At 37.0% G+C, this 18,889-nt stretch overlaps 3 protein-coding genes and 1 long non-coding RNA gene across 8 annotated transcripts in view; 1 reads left to right on the top strand and 3 right to left on the bottom strand.

Annotated features, from left to right (window-relative positions):
• Positions 1 to 9,162, bottom strand: part of gpm6ba (glycoprotein M6Ba) — a 45,586-nt gene extending 36,424 nt beyond the window's left edge. Inside the window, exon 1 of one of the 2 annotated variants that reach the window (XM_083522465.1) lies at positions 8,588 to 9,162. In XM_083522465.1, coding sequence (XP_083378591.1) covers positions 8,588 to 8,591 — 4 coding nt within the window. In that variant the 5' untranslated portion in view covers positions 8,592 to 9,162. The remainder of the gene's footprint in view (positions 1 to 8,587) is intronic. The other variant, XM_083522467.1, reaches the window with a different exon arrangement.
• Positions 9,163 to 9,551: 389 nt separating this feature from the next.
• On the bottom strand, positions 9,552 to 11,952 carry gemin8 (gem (nuclear organelle) associated protein 8). Of its 3 annotated transcripts, none has more exons than XM_083523193.1 (3): positions 11,825 to 11,952; positions 11,101 to 11,470; positions 9,552 to 10,332 (listed from the first exon to the last, which is right to left on the bottom strand). In XM_083523193.1, the coding sequence occupies exons 1-3, from the start codon at positions 11,828 to 11,830 to the stop codon at positions 10,076 to 10,078; spliced, it is 633 nt and encodes a 210-aa protein (XP_083379319.1). In that variant the 5' UTR covers positions 11,831 to 11,952; the 3' UTR covers positions 9,552 to 10,075. The 3 variants fall into 3 exon arrangements, with proteins under 3 accessions (XP_083379319.1, XP_083379320.1, XP_083379321.1); XM_083523194.1 differs by lacking the exon at positions 11,825 to 11,952 and adding an exon at positions 11,648 to 11,777; XM_083523195.1 differs by lacking the exon at positions 11,825 to 11,952 and adding an exon at positions 11,622 to 11,777.
• An 808-nt stretch (positions 11,953 to 12,760) lies between these two features.
• On the top strand, positions 12,761 to 18,714 carry u2af1 (U2 small nuclear RNA auxiliary factor 1). Of its 2 annotated transcripts, none has more exons than XM_083522497.1 (8): positions 12,761 to 12,919; positions 13,596 to 13,683; positions 15,180 to 15,246; positions 16,158 to 16,222; positions 16,301 to 16,399; positions 16,754 to 16,887; positions 18,153 to 18,245; positions 18,402 to 18,714. In XM_083522497.1, exons 1-8 carry the CDS (start codon positions 12,876 to 12,878, stop codon positions 18,511 to 18,513), a joined length of 702 nt encoding a protein of 233 aa, XP_083378623.1. In that variant the 5' UTR covers positions 12,761 to 12,875; the 3' UTR covers positions 18,514 to 18,714. The 2 variants fall into 2 exon arrangements, with proteins under 2 accessions (XP_083378623.1, XP_083378624.1); XM_083522498.1 differs by having other exon boundaries at positions 12,762 to 12,919; positions 16,173 to 16,222.
• Positions 17,425 to 18,146, bottom strand: LOC310715830. Its single transcript, XR_014530405.1, has 2 exons — positions 17,731 to 18,146; positions 17,425 to 17,686 (listed from the first exon to the last, which is right to left on the bottom strand). It is a non-coding gene; the product is annotated as an uncharacterized lncRNA (long non-coding RNA).
• Positions 18,715 to 18,889: the final 175 nt, after the last annotated feature.

Consider the following 18,889-nt stretch of genomic DNA (forward strand, 5'->3'; position numbering starts at 1 on the left):
ATCAAAAGCTAGTGCAGTCTCCACTGCATGTGCTTTTATAGCTTCCTGGTCGTGACGTTGCGCTTTTCCGTTAGACTGATTACACACATGGTTCAGAGAGTGGTAATGCAGAGGTGTTCCAAGAGCATTGTTGGCGCAGCTTGAGTTCCTAAAAGGGAACCGAGTGTTCACTGCCGTGAGCTGTACTTTAGCTAAACGTAAAATTTCAGCTTGCTAATGACTCCATAAAAAGAAAAATTTTACAAGTTGTACAAGTTTAGAGCACAAGTTGTTGTTTGGTCATTTACTTATAAAGACTAGAAACTGTGTATTTGATCAACAAACAGAAGACAATTATCTTCTAAATTCTCAGAGATTTTGTAAGGAGCTTTCTATAAATGCTCAAACCAATAATGATACCCGTATGGCTATATTTAAATATCTCCTAAGAAAATAACCCATTATTGTCTTTTTCAGACACACATAGACAGTCCAGTTCACAGCTTTCATGGTAAAGATTATGTTTGAAATTTAATAATAAATAGTTCTCACTTTATAGTACATTGATTGGGATAATCATTGTGCACATCTATTTTAGGTTTGGGGTCATTCCAAAGTTGTAGTGCAATTAAACTCTTTGTTTATTGGCTTGATATGTCTGGTTATTTAATCATCATTGAACATTGAATCAAATCATACATTTAACCATTTAAGATGTCATAACCCAACTCACAAATTGTGGTTTAATGTAATGTTTGAATAACTGTAGGACTACACTGATTGTTTAAATGCTGCATGTACTGATTTCCATGTCTGGTTACTGTTGGCCATGCAAACAGTAGACATGTCTCCTGCAGTAACTTTTCCATAATGGATCTTTTATGTGATCCAAGAAGAGCTACAGTGAAAGTTACAGTTTTATGAAACTTCTATAAACAACAGCAGAAAAAACTTTTTGACAGTTGACTAGCAGGTGAGATGTAGGCACTCGATGTAGCGTAAAAACAATACTGTGCAAATGTTCTGTGTTAAAGTGCTAAACAAATGCTCAAGGGATAAATGTTATGTGTTTAGGAAACTTTTAAGCAGTCATGTGGTGGTCAGGTCACTTGTAAAAGGGTAAGCGATGACTAATGTGCATGGCATGCTTCTGGAAAACTCAGTAGATTTATAAATCAACTGAGGCATCTTCACAAGCATACAAACACAAGCATGAACCAGTTATCGTGTAGATCGCAATGTATATTATGATTCTTTAAATATTGATTACACAAACAGATATAGAACTTATTACCATTATATATAAGGCACCTGACCTTCTGCTGTTGAGTTTGTTTAAACGTTCTATCTATCTATCTATCTATCTATCTATCTATCTATCTATCTATCTATCTATCTATCTATCTATCTATCTATCTATCTATCTATCTATCTATCTATCTATCTATCTATCTATCTATCTATCTATCTATCTACCCCTTTTCCTTATTCTCAAAACTACTTGTTCATCCTCTACATCATTTATTAATTTGTGCACATCATATAAAGAATTTCATGTTTCTTTGATAAAATTGCAAATGCTTTGGTACATTCATTTTATTGATTGTGTACATGTGTCTGCTGTTCCTTTATTAACAGTTGTTTATGTCATGTTGTTCAAAATATATTACAATAGTTTCACCTGAATAGTCTTAACCCCCAAAACATCTCTGTTCATTGCATAAGTCATTGAATACAAAATGATTAAACCAGTTGTCATATTTTGTCATCAAAAATTCTATTAAACTTATTTTTTTTATTGTGCAAATGTGACTTGAATTGATGAATTGTGCGGATGAAACTTGAATGTCATTACAGTTTTTCACAGTTGCTTTGAAGCATTTCTCCAATCATCCTTAATATTTGCAAACCAGTAAGTGCTTTTTCAAAACAATTTGTACAAACAGAAAAAGCTAAGTATTTGTGTCATTTGTGACATGTCATTCCCATGAAAATGAAAAGTCCCTTTGTCATTGTTCACAAACAATATTATCAAAATGTTTAGTCGTGTTGTCAGTATGATGGTGCACAGTTTCAGGATTTCTTGATAAAATATGGTTTGGATCACAGTGACTGAAAATGCACAAAATTTTACTCCCATCTGTACTGCATCTATGCTCAGCAGCACAAAATAATTTATTTGATTGCATATTTGATTTATATTTATTGCAAGAGACTGGACAGGAGTCACATTTTTACTGTACTATACAAGTGTTTGTTTGTTTTTTAGTTTATAATTTTGTTTATAAAGTTTGTTCATCCATTTTCAGAATGTATAATTCTTTGTTTTGCTCTGTATGTATACACTTTCCAATTGAAGGTTTACAAGAATCACCTTTGGGCTGTTAACTAGTTCACTCGCCTTTATTAGTTACATTTAAATTTTATCTGCACAATTCATCAATTCAAGTCACATTTACAAAAAAAAAAATTTTTTGATTACAGATGATGATAACTGGTTTATCCATTTTGCATTCTATGACGTATGCAATGAACTGATGCTGAGATGTTATTGGGGTTAAAACTATTCAGGTGAAACTAGTGTAATATATTTTGATCAACATTACATATTGTAATGATAATGTAGAAAACAGCAGGCAATTGTACACAATCAATTAAATTAATGCACCAAAGCATTCATAATTTGATCAAAGCAACAAGAAATGTTCTTATGATGTGCACATGTGACTAAATGAGCTGGAGGTTGAACAAGGAGTTTTAAGAATTTAATTTCTGATCTGAGAAATGCTCTAAAGCATATAAGATATAAGATTCTTTTATATCCTCATCTGTAAGTCTGAACATTGTTTATAGTACTTACTGTAGCTCATCCTTCTAGCTTTGTTGTTATACATGAGTTTGCCTGGCCTATGTTAGACTTCACATCACATCTCACCACAACACAAACCCAATTGACCATGTTTTGATTCTGTGACCCTGTTGCTATAGAGATGATCATGGGATCTTGTTTTCAACTAGTTTATTGCTGCCTTCTGAACTTGGTCTTGATTGAACATTGACATTCGTTTGGAAATCGAGTTCCGCTGGGAAGGGTGTGTGTGTGTATGTGTATGTGTATGTATGTGTGTGTGTGTGTGTGTGTGTGTGTGTGTGTGTGTGTGTGTGTGTGTGTGTGTGTGTGTGTGCACTTGCATAAAGAGTGTATAGGTGTGGCACGAGAACCTATAAACAATGAAAAATATGTATGAATATAATCATATAAAAAACTATTGTTAATCTAATTACTATAAAGTCTAAACTATGAGGTTTCCCTAAGAGATCTAATAATATATTTAAATATAGTTTTAATCACAATTTTTGAATCTATCTAAAAAAAAGGTGAATTAATTTTTAATTTTCTTTTATATATAAAATACAATTTTCCAGACTCATCCCATCCAGGGTGTTTTCCTGCTTCTCATCCAGTGTTTATGGGATAAACTTTTAGTACATCTCTATAAGTTTTAAAAGTCTACCAGAAATTACCCTAGAGTCCTTCACACTAATGAACCAGGACATTAAAGATAACAGTCTGCCACTGTGGCCCACTTAAGTCTGTATATGTCTCTGTCCTTTTATTTCCAACCCCATCATTATAAGACCCCCCTTTCCAGGTGTCATTGATTACAAATTTGGATTAAAGTAATGTCTGTATCATATTTTGAATTTAGATGTCTGGGATTTGTTAAAAAATCACCAAACGTCATTGACAGAACACAGATTTAATAAAAATTGCTCTCAAATCACACTTTTTGCTTTTGAAATGCTTAACAGGGACAGTTGCATTCAAAATCAATTGGGAGCAGCTACAAGGTTGTTTTCCCTTCTGGTTGAATACACTTTCCTCTCCTCTATCACTCTCTATCACTCAATCCCCCCCGACACACACACACACACACACACACACACACACACACACACACACACACACACACACACACACACACACACACACACACACACACAAATACACAGTGACAGAGAGACAAACAGCTGCTCCTGGGTTCCCCAGACGCCTTTGTTTTTGTTTAGTAAGCCGTATCATTGGAGGAGGCCTGTTCTGGAGGGAACAGGGAGTGACAAACTCTCAAAGAGACGATGAAGATGGCTGGAGGGGGAGAAATGGTACACGGGCCACATGCCATGGGGCAAACTCACCCCCAATCCCATCAACCCCAAAGCCTGCCTCCCGCTAATGCCATTGTGTATTATAATGGACCTGTCAATCTTAGAAATGCTAAATACAGAGCAACATTTGTTTGAGTACAGTTTTTTCATTTGCATGAGTTTCCACTGAATATAAGATGGTTAACATATTCCCTGCTGATGATTCCTGGTTACTAGCAAATGCAGGCTGATCTTAAATAAATAATCAAATAATTGGTTTATTTGCTTAAATTAAAGAATAGATAAAGATTTCCATTCACATGTCTGAAATGGCATATTTTATTCTCCAAAACCTGCATGGTTCCAGTACATGTCACCCATGCAGACACCCATGCATGATTTTAAAATAAAAAATCTCAGATGATTCAATAATTTTTTTACAGAAGAAAAGCATAAACATTTTATTTCTTTTTTTATCCAAACACAAACATACTGTTCAATCATACATTTTGCATTTCTTCTTGAGTCTATTCAGTATTTATTTGCCTAGTGAGACAAGGACTAATAATAACTTTCATAGGAGCCTTGACTTATTACCATTGATTTTAACAAAGCAGAATAACATTAATCTACATAGCTAGAAAAGTCCTAAAGTCGACCACTAATGAACAACTGATCAGCATCTAGCACACAGTCTAGCAGCTTTTTGGTGTGCAAATTTTGGATGTGCTTTCTGAAGTTCATTAATCAGGGTGGTATGTTTTAAGAACAAACACATAGTCCACCTCATTTTCTTAGCCTTTACACACCATTTTTTAGCTAGAAAAACATTATCTACACACAATCCTCCTTACCTTGTAGTGTTTTTAAACTAGTTAATGTGGAAAACAATAACACCCTGGCAGCCCTGTAATTAACCACTCTGGCAATTGCTTCACAACCTCTAAAAATGTTCATATAGAGTAAGCATGGGGCAGTGTGAGTCTTGTACCAATGGGCTTGTACAATGTTTGTGCTTGTTGCAAGTCCGGTTTTTGACCATTGGGCACAAACATTTTTGAATGGAAACTAAATAGCATGTACTAATTTCTCTATATTTGCAAAGATAACTCTGATTAATGTTATATATCTAAACCTAAACTTCACTCTAAACCTAACATTATCCTCAGTAACCAAGAAAGATTAGTCTAAGATCTTTTGGCTCTTTAAATAAAAGCTGTAATTTTCAAACTATCCTTAAAAAAATCCTGATTTCTTTACTCACTAGAACTCTTATATGTGTGCCAACACACACAAGCACACACTCCCACACAGCAGTAATGTAGCCCCCAAAGATGTAGCCCCCTTAAAACAGAAGCAGTAATGGCTCCTATACCCCTCTTACTCTCTATTATGATTAAATGATTATAGTTAAGTAAAGCCTGATCCTGTCCCATAATCCTTTCGGACCAGATTCGCAAAGATGGAGGGACATCATGACCTCAGAGAAATGAGCATGTCTAAACTCCCAGAACTATCCCTTAGGAATGTATGGTTCTGCACCATTTGCCATCAAGAAATTTTGCCTTGATTGCTTGAAAATATCGTTTTGCAGCTATGTTAATGACAACCATGTGTTTTCTGCTCACAAGGAAAGCATATCAGACAAAAAATAGAAAAATAGATCTGGCATTGCAATCTTGCAACTGCTACCGAGACTGGATGCCTTGAATAAACAAACTCCATATCAGAATTTTTTGTCATCAGTCATAAAAAGCAAAATCCACACAGGATAATTATCAGCAATAATTTGGGCTGAATTAAGCCTTACTTAGAGAATGCTTGCCCATAGAGCAGAAGATGTACTGAAGCAGTGGGCTGCATTGGCAGTAATGAATCATTATAAACAACTGCACAGTAAAGACAAAAACAATTAGTAAATGAAAAGGCATTATATGCTTTACTGCACAAGGACAGAAGCTCACACAGCACAGTCTTCAGCTCAGCCAAGTAAACAATGAAATACAGAGGCAGCAACTTTTATATGAATAAAAATGCTAATGAAGGACCAGTTTTTCACATCAATATATTTCATTTAAAGGAATACTTTAACCAATCATTAACTGCTTGTGCTTTTTTTAAGCATTCTATTTTGTATTGTGTTTATTAAAGTAAGGGATTTCAAACTTTAAGTAAGACAATAAACCAGTGCACAAATCAAGCTCCATAAAGATATGGCTTTCATTAGTTGGAGTGGCCTGTTATGGTGCCCTGACCTCAACCCTAGTGAATACCTGTGGAATTAGAAGGCTGGTTGCACCCGAGGCCTCCTCACCCAACATCAGTACCTTACTTTAAAAACACCCTTGTGACTAAATGAACAAAAATCACAAAAAACAGAAGTCTGAATGTTATTAGAACAGCAATGAGGACTAAATGTGTAATGTTATGTCCAAAATCGACATATAAATCTTATAGTCAGGTGTCCAAAAATTTTGTCTAGCAGAAAATGTAACAATGTAACATTTAAAAAAATATATATTATGTTGAATTATTATTCTATTCTGTTCTAAATTCACCAAAATAACTATATTTATGGAGTGTCCTAGGATGAAAGAAACATCATTAGCAATAATATTACTTAGTATAATTCTCTACTGCTTGGCAATATGTCCCCAACGTAGATTTTACAGTCTGGAAAACGAATGACAGCTTCTGTTTTATAGCACCAATGCTCCACTGTTCCTGTGGCAACAGCAGGGATACTTTGGCAAGCTTCATACACAAGATAGCAGCCCCAAATATGGAGCAACATTCTTTCGCAGCCATCATGATTCTGTGTGTGTTTAATGCTAGGCAGCGAGGCGAAATGATGCAGTGTGTGTGTGTGTGTGAGAGAATAGGTGGGTAAACTGTTGCTAAGAAACTGACGCTGCAAAGGAGCTAAATGGAAAGTCACACGGCTCTCAGTGGCAATAAGAGCAGCCCTGGGGCGAAGGCGCTGTCCGTGTTTTTATGCTGGTTCAAAAGCAACTCTCAATCCCTGAGTCCTAATGCTAACTTGAATGCAAAGCTGATCTCAGTGCAGTGAAGAAAGGGTGTTTACGTATGTTACATTTGAATAGAAACCACATAGTTCTAGCAAATCAAACTGACCAATTAGGAGATTTCCACATGGAACAGTCTGGATTAGTCGTACAGAAACAACTTTCTCCTTATATAATGCAGATTTCAGGAGCTTTACTCTTGTGTATTTTTTGGAATCATCTTAACCCACTGATTTCCATTTGAACTGATAATAGACTCTGATAATAATCTCTTTTTTCAAACCTAATTTTGTGGTCAGAAAAAACAAAGCATATGCATAGAAAACCACTTTAAAATGATTTTTATAAGGAAAATAATGAAAAGGAGTGAAAAAAGCAAACGAGAAGTGAAACCCAACATCAGAACAGCCCTCGGCCTTAACATTTGAATAAGAGTAGATGGAGATCTCCATGGAGAGTTCAGGACATAATCCAATTGAGGTTGAATCTTAAATGGCTTGGCCCACATGGGTATTATGTAAGATCCCGGACTGGGTGTTTCTAAAGGTGGTTAATGGGATGTCACCTGCCACCATGGTAAGCTAAACACTGTAGGAACAGCTGGAGGAATGCCTTTATTCCTTATGCCCTAAATCAAGCCCAGACCTTTCACTTAACAGACAGTTCATTTTAATTTTAGATAAAGTAGGTTTCTTCTTACACACTTTGCACTTTCCTCTCCAGTTAAGTATGACATATTGTCTTTAGGATATACAAAACCCAAATGTGATTTTTATCAATCCTCACTGCAGAGTGCTGGCATTAGCACAGCAAGCAGCTGTAAAATCTCGCTGTGTATAGAGAGCTGGCCATGGATGGGTGGTGGGAAAGTTATCATTCCAAAGACACAGTGAGAACAAATGAGGCGAGGAATTCTTTCCCATGAATCCGCTCCATTTAATGTGATTAGGGCCAGCAGCACACTTAAGGGCACACACACAACACCACCATAATAATGTCATTAGCACATGAAAGGAATATATTCTGCATATGTTTGTTTATAGCTGGTACAAGAAAAATAATAATATATATATATATATATATATATATATATATATATATATATATATATATATATATATTAAATTAAATTGTAGAACTATGTGACATTGAAATGCAGCCAACAATTACAAAATGCATTCACAGTGATTCTTAATCTTAAATCCTAACAAACAAACAATATCTACAGTTATTTTGTCATATCCTAATAATTCAGTTTAAGGAATGTAGCCTACGGGAAAAAGTGATTCAGTTATGCAGCCAAGTAGCCAACAAATACATTGCGATTCCATTATGCTTCATTAATAATCCCAGATTATGCTGAGCCACTTAGTTTAAAATGCTTTAAGAAAGGACAGAATTTCAGATTGATGATCTTTAAGTATGAAAGGACTTACCCATCGTATTAAATTTGCAGGAGTGTGGGAAGCCGGCGCTTTAGTGAAGCAAGTGGACGTCCTGCACAACAAAACAAAAGTGCTGTTCCAGTTTGTGCCCACTGTCCCAACTTGGGTCACTTCAATGACGTCTATGCTTGGGGGCTACCAAATGGGGCCCCTTTAGGCACAAAGGAGGGTGTTGAGGAGAATGGGTATTGCAACAAATGCTATCCTGAAGAGCTTTTGAACCCTAAAAGTGCATTCCATATTTTTTTTGTGGATAATTAGATGTTGATATGTTGGTGTGATGTGATATCTTGACTCTTGTATGCTACCCTTTTCATGATAAGATGTATGGTGTGAATGCAAATCTAATCATTTACATCTGTCATGACAGAAACAGTGTATTCATGAACCTGGTGAAGGAGATCAAATCCTAATCATATTTAATGTGTTGTTTGTGGATGGAGCTGAATGCAGCTTACTTTATAGACTAAAACACTCCGGACAAACTAGTGTTCCCTCTTTTAGCCAAACACCACCCCAAGAAAATTTGGGTTGTGAACACACATGAGATTGTACAGGGTAAGAATGACTACTCGGGGAGCGCAAGGAATTATAAATTGCCGGATGCTCATGGAAAAAAGTAGCCATGGAAACCAGAATCCGGGCAGGCTGGGAACTCTATTCAAGTTTGGGCCGTCTGGCATAATGCCGATGGTTTCCTGAGTGGGCAAACACACTGATGAGCCAAAGCTCCTAAATACTGCAGCCTGAGGAGCAAATCTCCACATTTCTATGTGCAGATACAGTTTTTTTTCTCAATACACAAATAACCAATTATTTTCCAGTATTATAATTTGTGGAAAAGTTTTAACTTTGAAAAATTCTAAAATATAAATTTTTTTTTTTTGAAAGCTCAAAAACACAAGACATTCATTAATTAAACACATCCAATTAATTTCCAAATCAACAGTCACACTAAACTTTAATCCAATGCATTTTATTTCAAAACTTACCATTCACATTAAAATATACTTTTTCATATATAAACATGGGAAATTTAACAAAGAGCATCCCAAGCACAGGAAAGGTGAAAAAGTAGAACAGACAAAACAGACAAAAACCATAGGGGAGGCTCTGACCTAGTTAGTGAAAATTTGCTCTGTGAACGACAAAAAAAGGAACTCGATGCATACGATATCTACATCATTCATGGGCTTGAAGGAGGGAAAAAACACAGAAGAGTAATGAACAGCAAAATGAGAAAAGGACAAAAACAGGACAGAACTCTTCCATCCAACTCTTTCCAGATTAGCAAAGTGTCATGAGAGAGTCTTGGAGTCTAGGACTACAACACAGAAAATATTTCCCATAGGTCTAACACTAACAACTACATACAAATATTCACCAGTCTGATGTTATTAGGATGAATGTTGTATTAATATGAAATTTGTTTGTCTAAGAGCTGGAGATCATTACTGGAGCAGCACTGAGTCAATCCGTTCACAGCTTTAACGGTATTACAGGCCAGTATTTGGGCTGCTTGCGGTCACAGTTGCGGTCAAAGTTGAGCTGCATGGCTGTTTCCATGCCCTGGATTTTGGCTGCATCTTTTCCATACAGCTTCTTCATCTCAGCACTCCTCCTCTCACCCGGGCGCTCGGCTGGGGCTTGGGCACTCCGCCTCCAAGAACGGTGCAGATCCTGGTCAGCCGGTACGTAGGCTTCCTGTCGCTCTGCTTCCATCTGCTGTTGCCTCTCTGTAAAACAAGAACAAATGTCTGCCACTGTAAGTGCTAGAGGCAGAAAACATAAAACATAGAAATCATTCCCAAATGATGTACGTATGCTGCAGCACTGTTTGCAATATTAACTGTACAACAAGACAATATATTTGGTAATATCTGGGGGGTGGAAAAAAAAAAAAAGAGTCAGATGTACAGAATTTTTTTTTTTTTGGGGGGGGGGGGGGGGAGGAGCCAAGACACTGTGAGAACAGTTTGCACCTTTGGAATGAAAGACTTTCTTCAAATAACAGTGTAAAGGTAAATTATGCCTTATTTAAATCCATTTTTCTCCTCAGGTTGGTCGTCTTCTAATTTAGACCCACCACAAAGATCTTTCCTGTCATACATCAGCTACCAACTGGAGAGGTTGATGTGGCACATGAAGAAAGTGGAAAGTGGATCTTATCAGATTTAATGCTGTCAAAGGGAAGGGAAACAAACTTGGAAAAACATGCGCTATCTGCCCTCACAGATAACCATGACTGTTTAACATCACCGTGAGTGACAGAGGACAGAGAGAATACCGTCCCTCCCAACCTGACAGCATGGACAATACTGCCAGCAATCTTATAATCTTTAAGATCACTGGTCAATCGGACAGTTGGTATTTTTGTTGTACACTAAACCTTAGCAGGCGTGTGGTTTTGATTAAGTATGTGATGAGTTTGTTTGATATTTACAGTTTTGTTACCATAGTACCACAAGGGCAAATATGAATCTTTCTATTTCATGCACACATACTCAGTTCCTCTTTGTGGTGCTCAGTCTGAGCGAAATATTGCCGTAACTCAGCCGTGATATCCATTTTGCTGACATCGTACTCTAACTCGCTTTCCTCCGAGCTCTCAGAAGCTGAGCTGTCTGCTTCATCCTCCATCCGTCTCCTTGTTTGTGTAGGACATCTGTGTGCTGTCTCTTTATCGTGCCAGTCTGCGTAGCGACGTGGCAGGGTGGGAAACACAGGGTACAGAGCAGGGTCATATGCAGACTGTATGGCCTTGTTGTATGCCCGCCGGTGCCTCTGGTACCAGCTCATAGCCTGCTGGTAATGCTGCCAGTACCGGGTGTACACTGGGTGGGTGTACCACATGTCCATGTCCTCCTGACTGTCCTGTAGGAGGGAAAAAAGACCAATAAAGGTCAGGGTGACTATTATTATTTCAGAAGGGTAAAACTGATGAAATGAAAGTGGATTGTACCATTTTTAACATTGCATACTGACACATTATTAGGGAAATATAAATACAGTGAATTAAACACACAAACTAGGTCATAAGTAGAATTGTACTTATGCTGGCTGCATTCCAATCCACCTCTTCTTGGTTCTATATAGCACAATATGACGAGTGGAAGTCATATCATACCCAGACTAGTGCACTTTGTAGGGAGTGACTAGGATAATGAGATGTAGCCATGCTCATCCAGGCTATGCTACTCTGGTTAGCAAATAATGTAATGCTCTTACCATCATACCGGTGTGTGTTTGTTTTCTTGGTTAGAGATGGAAATAAATAAATAAAAGTTCGTTGAAGGGGCATGTATCACTCCTAGCTCTGATGCTTCCTGTAAATCTACTTCCGGTACACTGGAACTCTGGGAAAATACCCGACATATAAAAATACTAATTCATGTGTCGACCTTACAATATACAATGTGTTATTATAATAATATTACTACTAATAATTAATAGATATAAATATTTACTTCCAGTGTTTGTTTGTTTTTTTGCCTTGTGTGATATTAAATGGGTATGATGTGTTCGGTTTCACAGGATTTCACTCAGGCAGGCTATAAAAGAGGAATTTGTCGCCCCCTCTCGGTCAGATTAATACACAGCATTTACTGTTGACAATAGAATTTAAAAAAGAAAATTTATAAAAATGACTAAATATTTAAAAGGCGCACAGATTTGAGATGTCTGATACAATTCTGCTACTATGGTAAAATAAGACATTAACATGAGCACAGAACCTCAGCCATCAGGCTAGAAACCGCTGACATAAAAATCGAACATGAGTGAAATTTTAGCCTATTAATGGGTTTTAACAGCTTTTAAATCTTACTAAGGCTTAATTAGGGGAGGGCTTGGATGAAATGGTGTGAGGAAATATTACTAATAGTTCGATTCTTGACATACATTATATTCCTGTAATAGCAACTTCCCACCCGTATTCATACAAATCCCGCTCAAAGTTCGCAATCACGCCCTGCTATGATTTGTCATCTCAGTAGTGCCTTTGATAAACTAGCCAATAGGGTGCAGGAAGGCGGGCTTTGGTTAAACTTCGAATCTGTATACTAATGTATCTGGTTAAAATGTCGCGCTTTCAAGAAACATTCTGATTGATCGGTTTGACTGTCTGTCAAATGTATCCCATTCAATGAAAGGGGTGGGCTTTGTCTGTGTAGGGGTGGGGCGACGCACGGGGCGTGGCATCTACTCGTGCGTGCGCTGTTGCGTGACGAAAGGCGCGCAACTTGATGACGAAGAACACAAGTGACCTGACGACGGGAAGATGGCGGAGTACCTAGCGTCCATTTTTGGTACAGAGAAAGACAAGTGGGTGAAAAAAATATTTAAAAATAAATAAATTAGAAACCGGTTTGTGGGTTCGCGTGCGGGGAAATCGGATTTCGTTAGCTACAATCAAATGTTTTAATTGTGAAATAAATAATGGATTAAAACGGTAGTTGGAGAGGGCTGGTGATTTTAATTGTCCGTGCTGAGCCGTGCTAATGTAGCGTTAGCTTAGCGAGCAGACTGAGCGGCTTGAACAGGCATGAAGCAGAGAAACGTGCATGACATGAACCACGAGCTAGTTATAATTCACCGCTCCCAGTGTGGTCTGCATTTTGTTCCACTATATTGAGTTATAATGTGATGCGAAATCGACTCGAACATTGTTTATTGTTATTCAATTTCAATATAGACTTTACACACACACACACAAACACACACCAGGTTATCTCTGTTGTGTTAGCTCACCCATAGCTAGTTATACTTTTAATTTGCATTTAGCCAGAGCTCATGCTAATATACAGCTATTTATTATTTTTTGCTGTCTGACTGGTAACTAAAATAATCCCCTTGTGTATAATATCCCACAACGACTCCTTTATTAAACAGTCAACCAAAGCCATATTTAGCTATTGAAAAATAATCTTTATTTTGTGCTTTGTGTTTGTTTTTTTTCCCTCTTTCTTTTCTTGCATCTCATTCTTCTACTATCACCCAGGGTCAACTGCTCCTTTTACTTTAAGATTGGAGCATGTCGACATGGAGATCGCTGTTCCAGACTCCATAATAAACCAACTTTTAGCCAGGTATGATGTAGTTTCTCTGTAACCAAATTGTAAATTTTTTTTTTCACTGCACTTTTACTACCAGGGGTCTATAGATGGCCAGGAGTTGTTAAGACTGTGAATGCACTGGTCAAAAATTTTATTTACCGGTACATACTGTTTGGGGTCAGTATAATCAGATTTTGATCCCTTTCTCTATGGTCATTCTCTTAAAGCACCTCTGTTGATCAAAATTTAAAAAATATACAGCATGATTGGTTGTTGTCCTGCATTTGGGTTGATACAGAGGCAAATCCCTTACTTTCTGAAGTCAATCTGTGCAGGACTTCAACTAGAATCATGCTAAGAAACTGCCAGTAAATCAAAATTTCTCATCCACTATTACCTTTTTTTTATATACATAAATATATCCTTCAATTACCTTGTGTCTGTTCAGTTGACCCACTATCAATCCCTGTTAGTCACAGAAGTGTAGAAATTAATTGCATGGTGGATAATTCTCAGTACAGGCACCAGCACCAGGGGAGTGGTTTACTGATCGGAAGGTTGGGGTTTCAAGCAGCAGTATCGCCAAGCTGCCACTCTTGGGCCCTTAAGCAAGGCCCTTAAGCCTCTGTGCTCCAGGGGTGCTGTATCATGGTTGACCCTGCACTCTGACCCCAGCTTCTGAGCAAGCTGGGATATGCATAGAATGAATTTCACTGTGCTGTAATGTATATGTGACAAATAAAGGCTATTCTGTTTTATTCTTCTTTTCTTTTAGTATTGTAGGAGCATTATGGGTATTAGTCAAATCCAGCAGATTCACTGGGTTTTTAAAACAATGTGTATTCTTGCTGTCTCCTTTTATATACTCATACCCTGAGACCTAGTGGATGGACAGCTGTAGACCAATAGGTCATGTCTTACGTTAATCATGCTGCGTCATTAGTGTTCTCTGGGCATGTGTTTGACTGGCGATTTTGGGTCAGGGACTTATTGCAGCTCGGTTGTGACGTAATGGCTCTTGCACCACTAAGATGATCCAACCAGCTAAATGATTCACCGTCCAGATAGTATTCAAATTTGCCAAGCCTTCGACTGCTTGGCTTTGAAAGCTACATGTCACACAGTGGATTTTATAAAAAAAAAAGTGTAGCGATCAAATTGACAGCTGTGTATGTATATAATGTGGAAAAACTACATTCACTCTTGAAATAAATAAATAAAACAAGCTGTAGACACTAATTAGTAATTAGTTTATAATCATTTTAAAAGAAATGTAAGTCCATAACACACCATTTGGACTCAACACAGACATTATATAAATGTATATAGAAGAAAATCGTGGAAAAAAATATTACTAATAGACAAAAACTTTAAATCTTTAATCAAGCAAAATAAATTATTAAAATATGGTGTATAAAATGTATTTAAATGTTTGGGGTTTTTTGATCGATTTACCTTTGTTGTTTGCTTGCAGTTTTTTATCCAATTTATTTTTTTTTCATTGAATTTTTTTGTTTCTCAATCCACAGACCATCTTGATTCAAAACATTTACCGTAACCCTCAGAACAGTGCTCAGACAGCCGATGCATCTCGCTGTAAGTCCCATTCTTGCACTATTATTGCTATTCTTGTGCTACTCACACAAGCTCGTGTTCAAATGCTGCTGTGTGATTCAAAAGTGTTGAAACTGGTGACACTAATTTCTCATCAGTCTGTTAAATACGGTTCCCCTTTTGTTGGTACTGATTTACAGTAAAGCGTGTACTGCTAGTGAATGTTTTGCTGTATTTTAAGGTTCTAATTATATTACAGTTGTGGATGTATTGATGCCAAATTTTCTTAAATCAAATGTTACCAGTGTTTTTATATGTACAGATTAAATATCTAGAGACTGAAAAATGTTTTTATAATATATTAATATATACAATATATGAATATATTCACTTATATTTGAATATATTCAAGTTTTACAAAAGAAATATTTTAAATGTATATCATTGATTTAGGGTTTTAAGCTTTGATGTTGTAACCAGTTTAGTATTAAATATATAGATGTTTAATCAAAGCTCAGTCCAAGTTTATGGTCCCATTGGAGGACATAATGTGTGCTTAACAGTCACCCTCCTACATTTGTATGCCTGGAACCCAGAACTTTCTGGTGGCTGGTGGAGAACCTTAACCACTGAGCTACTTTAGTTCCTAGGATTCTTTTACCTTAGTTATTTAAGAAGTGCACAGGCTTATTATGGATTTGGGAAAGATGCTCTTTAGTTACATTTTAAGACCATTAGGTTTCTTGCATTGTTGACATGTCTTTCAATTTGTCTCTGAATGTGTAACTATTGTTTATGATGTACACAACTTGTTTTCTCATTTTGCATACCACACACTGTTATTTAAGGAAGTAAACAATCAGAATCAAAATTGAAAAGCAAATGATTGGTTGTCTGTGAACAAAGTGCTGTTAGACACTTTTTAACTTCATTCTACATGCAAATCTCTGAAGCGCTTTTGTTCCTAGGTGCCGTGAGCGATGTGGAAATGCAGGAGCATTATGATGAGTTTTTCGAGGTGAGCCTTACACATGCACACACTTACACAATATTTTTGCACATCCTTTTTTTAAATGACCTCAAACCCAATTTTCAGGAAGTTTTCACGGAAATGGAGGAGAAGTACGGCGAGGTGGAGGAGATGAACGTGTGCGATAATCTGGGCGATCACCTCGTCGGCAATGTTTATGTGAAGGTAAGAGGCAGAACGGAGTGTGAAGTGTGTTCTTCTAATAACATTGCAATTATATGTACGTTGATGGCACTTTATTTATCAGCGGTAACATTTATGTTTATAGTTTGATTGATATGGAACATCCAATAGACAGGTTAGTTCTTGTACTCGTTTATTTTACGACAGATATAAGCAGTCACCCACTCATCTACCTCTTTCTTTTTTTCCTTATATATTTATTTGTGCAGTGATTTGATACTTGACCAATCAGATCTTAGAATGCTAGAAGTTACTTATTCTTTTACTTACACTAGGTATTGTACAGCCTCGGTGTTCATGTTTAAAAGCTGTGCTTTCACCCGTGTGTTTGAGCAGTTTCGACGTGAGGAGGATGCTGAGAAAGCTGTGATGGACCTGAATAACCGCTGGTTTAACAGTCAGCCCATCCATGCTGAACTGTCCCCGGTTACTGACTTCAGAGAAGCCTGCTGCAGGCAGTATGAAATGGGGTCAGTACAACAAGCTTGATACAATACTCTGAGTTCTAAACTTTACACTTTACAAAATCTTAATTAGATTTTTTTTTATGGAAACGTAAACACCTGCAGTATGTTGTTTAAGTACTGGTGATGTAAGCATACTTCCAGATAAATAGAATTAGATCATGGTTGTATTTGAAAGGGGAAACGGTACCATTGACCCTCATAATCACTTCTAACTGTATCAAAAAAGTGCCAGCTGAAGGACAGAACGTGTTTCTCACAGCTCAGATAATGTCATACCCACTTCACGCCAGTCGTTTAATCACGGTTTACGATGAGGAGTGAATTTAGTGGATACATCGGTTTAACTTATTAAATCCATGTTAACCAGCAACATGATAATATTTAAGTTTTGCTCGAGACAAAAAGCAAGTTTTGTGCAATAGACAGAGGTTATTTAATGTACGTTTTTTTTCACGGTATAAAATGCAAATGGAAACCAAGTTGAAAAATTCAGTACTTCACTGCCATTTTTATGACCAGGCTTCATTTATTTACAATAAAGTCCATCTACATTCAAAACATGGCTTGTTTTTGATTTAATCATCTTTGCTCTTTAAAAAAAGTATTTATTTTTTTTTTATTAATTTTCAATATTTAGTCAATTACTGAGGGGACAACAGCTTTTTTGGCAAGCCTTCTTCCTACTAGGGCTGAAACAGAGGGGGGGGAAAGTTTATTTTGGTTTATTTAACTTAACATGGAGCACTGAGTTTCCCCACGGACCATTATTACCGATGCGCCACCCGCTAAACTCTGGAGCGCTCTGGACAGATAAACACAGAAGATGCTGCTGATTTTTTGAGAAACGGGTAGAAAACAGCGAGGAGAAGATTCAGGCAAAAGAAAACAACAAAATTTCCGAACTTTGGGATCATTTTATACTAAAACATAACGAAAACACCATGTTTATGGATTTCAAAGTAATTTAAAGTCCATTTATTTTTACATTTGTATTTGCATTTTGAAGAAATGTGGCTATTAAATGCCGTAAATGGGATTAGTTCTCACAGATGTTCTTGTATGCAAATACTGCAATAAAAATAAGATTTTCTAAAAAGGAAACAAATTACTTGTCAATTTAAGAGACCCGTCTTATTTTCTCTTGTTTATTTCGTGTTTCTCTTTTCATCCGAATAATCGGTTGAATTCTCATTTACTAAAATACTCGATAGCTGCAGATTTACTTCCGTCCACATGATATTTCACTCCAGCATGTTGTCTCTTCACAGGGAGTGCACTCGAGGTGGCTTCTGTAATTTCATGCACCTTAAGCCGATCTCTCGCGAGCTGAGGAGGGAACTGTACGGACGCCGTAGGAAAAGGTACAGGAAACATGGTTGAACTTTTGTTTTGTTTTTTGTGCAAATGAAACTGTATTGTTAAAAAATAAAAAAATGTATCGTAATGAATGTTGTTGTTGGATGTTTTTATTCTGTTTATGTGTAAAGTTTGACTTGGTGCTTTTTCTCGTTTTTTAGGCACCGCTCTCGTTCTCGGTCTCGCGAGCGTCGCTCTCGTTCTCGGGACCGCGGCCGCCGTGACCGGGAGAGGAGGCGGTCAAGGGATCGTGAACGTTCCGGGAGGTTTTGAGTCATGTGAACGCTTTTTTGGTTTTTACCCTTCGGTGTAGTGCTTTCCCTCCCCAAAACGACCAGCGTTTGCTTGGAACATTGGACTTTGTTCTGTACCTTACATTTACCCTTTACCCCCTCCTCTTTTTTTTTTTTTTTTTTTATTAAGATTACATGAATATGAAAACTCAGTTTCTCAATAAAAGTACATTGTTATTAATTTCGTCCTTGTATTTGGTTTTGTTTAGTTTTGATTGTAGTTATTACTGTGCTTTTTTATGACTTGGACAGAGTTGAGCGATTGAAATAATAGTGGGTGTATCATTTGCGCCTGCATAGTTATGTATGTGAATGTACAGATAACGTGTTACAACTTGCAGCTTCCGTCTTTTGAC

Source organism: Silurus aristotelis (assembly GCF_946808225.1).
Source record: "Silurus aristotelis genome assembly, chromosome: 20".
Taxonomy (NCBI): Eukaryota; Metazoa; Chordata; class Actinopteri; order Siluriformes; family Siluridae; genus Silurus; species Silurus aristotelis.